General features: G+C 38.0%; 1 protein-coding gene across 1 annotated transcript; it reads left to right on the forward strand.

Annotated features, from left to right (window-relative positions):
* The first annotated feature begins 227 nt into the window (after nucleotides 1–227).
* LOC116599315 (PEST proteolytic signal-containing nuclear protein-like) lies at nucleotides 228–1,272 on the forward strand. Its single transcript, XM_032359112.1, has one exon. It carries the CDS (start codon nucleotides 234–236, stop codon nucleotides 768–770), a length of 537 nt encoding a protein of 178 aa, XP_032215003.1. The 5' UTR covers nucleotides 228–233; the 3' UTR covers nucleotides 771–1,272.
* The last annotated feature ends 1,970 nt before the right edge of the window (nucleotides 1,273–3,242 follow it).

Genomic DNA, 3,242 nt, shown 5'->3' on the forward strand with positions numbered 1-3,242 from the left:
GATTCTGTGAAACAATGACATTTCAAGGAGACACACTGAAGGCCAGGGAGGTATATAGACAGGAGTACAGATATCTGATTCTGATTCCAATAGCACAGTATAAGAACCCCGCACCATGGGTACAAGATCACCATACTGTTACCTTACATGATCATTTACAGAACTATTTATCCTTTCCAGGAGAAAAAAAAATCCATAACAATAAAAAAGAGATAAATTTGGCGGCGGGGAAAATGGCGGACGGGAAGGCGGGAGAGGAGAAGCCTGAGAAACCGCAGCGAGCTGGAGCCGCCAGAGGACCTGAAGAAGAAGCAGAAAAACCTGTGAAAACTAAGACTGTTTCTTCCAGTAATGGAGGGGAAAGTTCCAGTCGCAGCGCTGAGAAGCGATCAGCTGAAGAAGAAGCTGCAGACCTCCCAACAAAACCTACAAAGATCTCCAAGTTTGGATTTGCCATAGGTAGTCAGACGACAAAGAAAGCCTCAGCCATATCCATCAAACTTGGATCAAGTAAGCCTAAAGAAACTGTTCCAACACTTGCTCCAAAAACCCTTTCAGTAGCAGCAGCTTTTAATGAAGATGAAGATAGTGAGCCAGAGGAAATGCCTCCAGAAGCAAAGATGAGGATGAAGAATATTGGAAGGGATACACCAACATCAGCAGGACCAAACTCCTTCAATAAAGGAAAGCATGGTTTTTCTGATAACCAGAAGCTCTGGGAACGAAATATAAAATCTCATCTTGGAAATGTCCATGACCAAGACAATTAAATGATGTTTTGAAATTGGGGTGTGGGGGTGGGTGTAAAGTTAAAAGGAACAGTTTCCTTTTTTAAAGAATGGTATAAGACTATCTTTGGAGCCGCCTTTTTTTTTTTTTTTTTTTTTTTTTAAGATTGAGTGGTACACTAATAAATGAGAGTTTGAAATTAGAGGTAATTTATGTTTTATATACAGATTTCAAGACATTTGCTAATTTTGTAGTTTCATGTGATTAGTTTCCAAAGGTTACAGATAATAAAAAATCAGAAATGGTACCTTTCTAAGAATTGCATATTTTTTTAGACACAACTATTAGCACATTAAGAGGAACGCAAAAAGTTATCGTCTATTAACCTGCAAGCAATTACTCTTAACTCCCTTATTAACCTAAAGTGTCTGGCTCCCAGGAACAGCCTTATAGAGAGGGAGTATTGTATGGGGAAGAAAATGTTACTGACCTATGACTGAAAAAAGTACATTAGATAAAATTAAAATACGGCTTTTTTCCCCCCTAATGGGCATTTGTTTTGTTTCAAGTCATTGTAAACTAGATATTGCATTGCTATCAGTTGGTACAGATGCTTAGCTCTTCAAAAAAAATTTTTTTAATTTTATGTAAATTGTTGAGTATTGGAAATAGCCCACTTCACTTTAATGGGTCTTGTCTACCTTAGTCTTCAAAGACCATTTGCTACCAAAGTAAATCAGTATTTTGAATGTGCTTCTCTTGGTTTTTGTTACTAGCTAGTTCCTGTAAGCATTTCCACCAGATCTTGAGGCAAATCGTAAGGAAGCTGTTTCTTTTAAAATACAAACCACCACCAAAAATTTAAATGTACATAATACAAATATTTGGCTGTTTTTATTTTTAAAAGGTAGAAACACCAAAAAACAACATTGTATGAAGATGAAAATGAGAAAGATGCACTTGCTATAACTTCGTTTAAGCTTAATTTAAGTTACTAACTTGTAAAAGCAAATTTGATTTGAACCTAATGCAAGAATTATTTTAGTACAGTAATATGGTTTATTTGAAGTGTATACATATTAACCAGTGGCCTCAAAAGCACATTTTAGGTACCGAAGAAAGAAAGAAAATGCATCTTTAAACATATCTTATGGATTTGTTGACCACATATATGTTGTTAGACCTATGTATTCTAGGGTTTTTTTTTAAATTCTTGTATAAATTATTTTTTAATGTGACAGTTAAATACATCTTTAAAAGCTTCGTCACAAATAAAAGAAACAGTATAATGAAAAAAAAAGAGATAAATGTATTCATTGATGTTATTTGTAAATGGTTAAAGAGGTAAAAAAAAAAAAAAGACATTGTGAAAATGATGAGGAAGGAAGATCTTCTATCAAGACATTGGAAACAAACTGGGCTCTGTGCTCCTCCCTGTTGGACACACAGCCACATCTTCTGGTGCAGTGACAGCACCATCCCAAAGACAAGACGGTAAAGGTTGGAGTAAGTATATTTGGTGGTATTGGGCACCTGGTCACCAGGGCTGCTTTTAACTGTGAGAAAGTGAATGCTATTTCTGTCAAGGACATCTTCATTGACCTCAACTACATGACCTACATGTTCCAGTATGATTCCATCCATGGCAAACTCAAAGGCACAGTAAAGGAGAGAATATCTAACTTGTCATCAATGCAAAGCCCACCTTCGTCTTCCAGGACCAAGATCTCACCTACATCAAATGGGGTGATGCAGCTGTTTAGTGTACTGTGGAGTCCAATGCAGAAGTCTGTGCCTTACATGAAGCTGGGACCAAGAATATCAGCATCTTCATCCTTGAGCTGAATAGGAAGCTCACTGGCATCGCCTTGCATGTCCCCACCCCCAGCGTGTCAGTCGTGGATCTGAGCTGCCACCTGGAGAAAGCTGTCAACTACTATGACATCAAAAAGCCAGTGAAGCAGTCATCAGAGGACCCCCTCAAGAGCTTCCTGGGCTTCACTGAGGATCAGATAGTCACTTGCAACTTTAAAAATTACACCCAATCTCCCATCTTTCACACTGGAGCTGGGGTTGTCCTCAATGACCACTTAGTCAAGTTCATATTCTAGTATGGTAATGACTTTGGCTACAGCTACATGTTGGTGAACTTTATGGGCTATATGGCTCTCAAGGAATTAAGAGTCTACTGGACCAAAAGACTTAGTCAGAACAAGAATTAAGAGGCTCTCTTAATGGTGGGGAGTACATGCCCTAACACACTGAGAATTTCCACACCTCTACACAGTTTCCATCCCAGAATTCCTGAAGCAGAGGAGGGAATTGAGGAGCCCTACTTGTTACTCTACCTACCAAAAAATATTAGAAATAAACTGACAGGAAAACCAAATTTCCATCATGGTGATAACAAATATACAGGATATGAACACTCCCACCTAAACTATTCTGACAAAAGAAATCGAACATACCAGTCCTGTAACTCCTATAACTATACCCACATACAGTGATTATGA

The sequence above is a fragment of the Mustela erminea genome, chromosome 9 (genome assembly GCF_009829155.1).
Source record: "Mustela erminea isolate mMusErm1 chromosome 9, mMusErm1.Pri, whole genome shotgun sequence".
Lineage (NCBI taxonomy): Eukaryota > Metazoa > Chordata > Mammalia > Carnivora > Mustelidae > Mustela > Mustela erminea.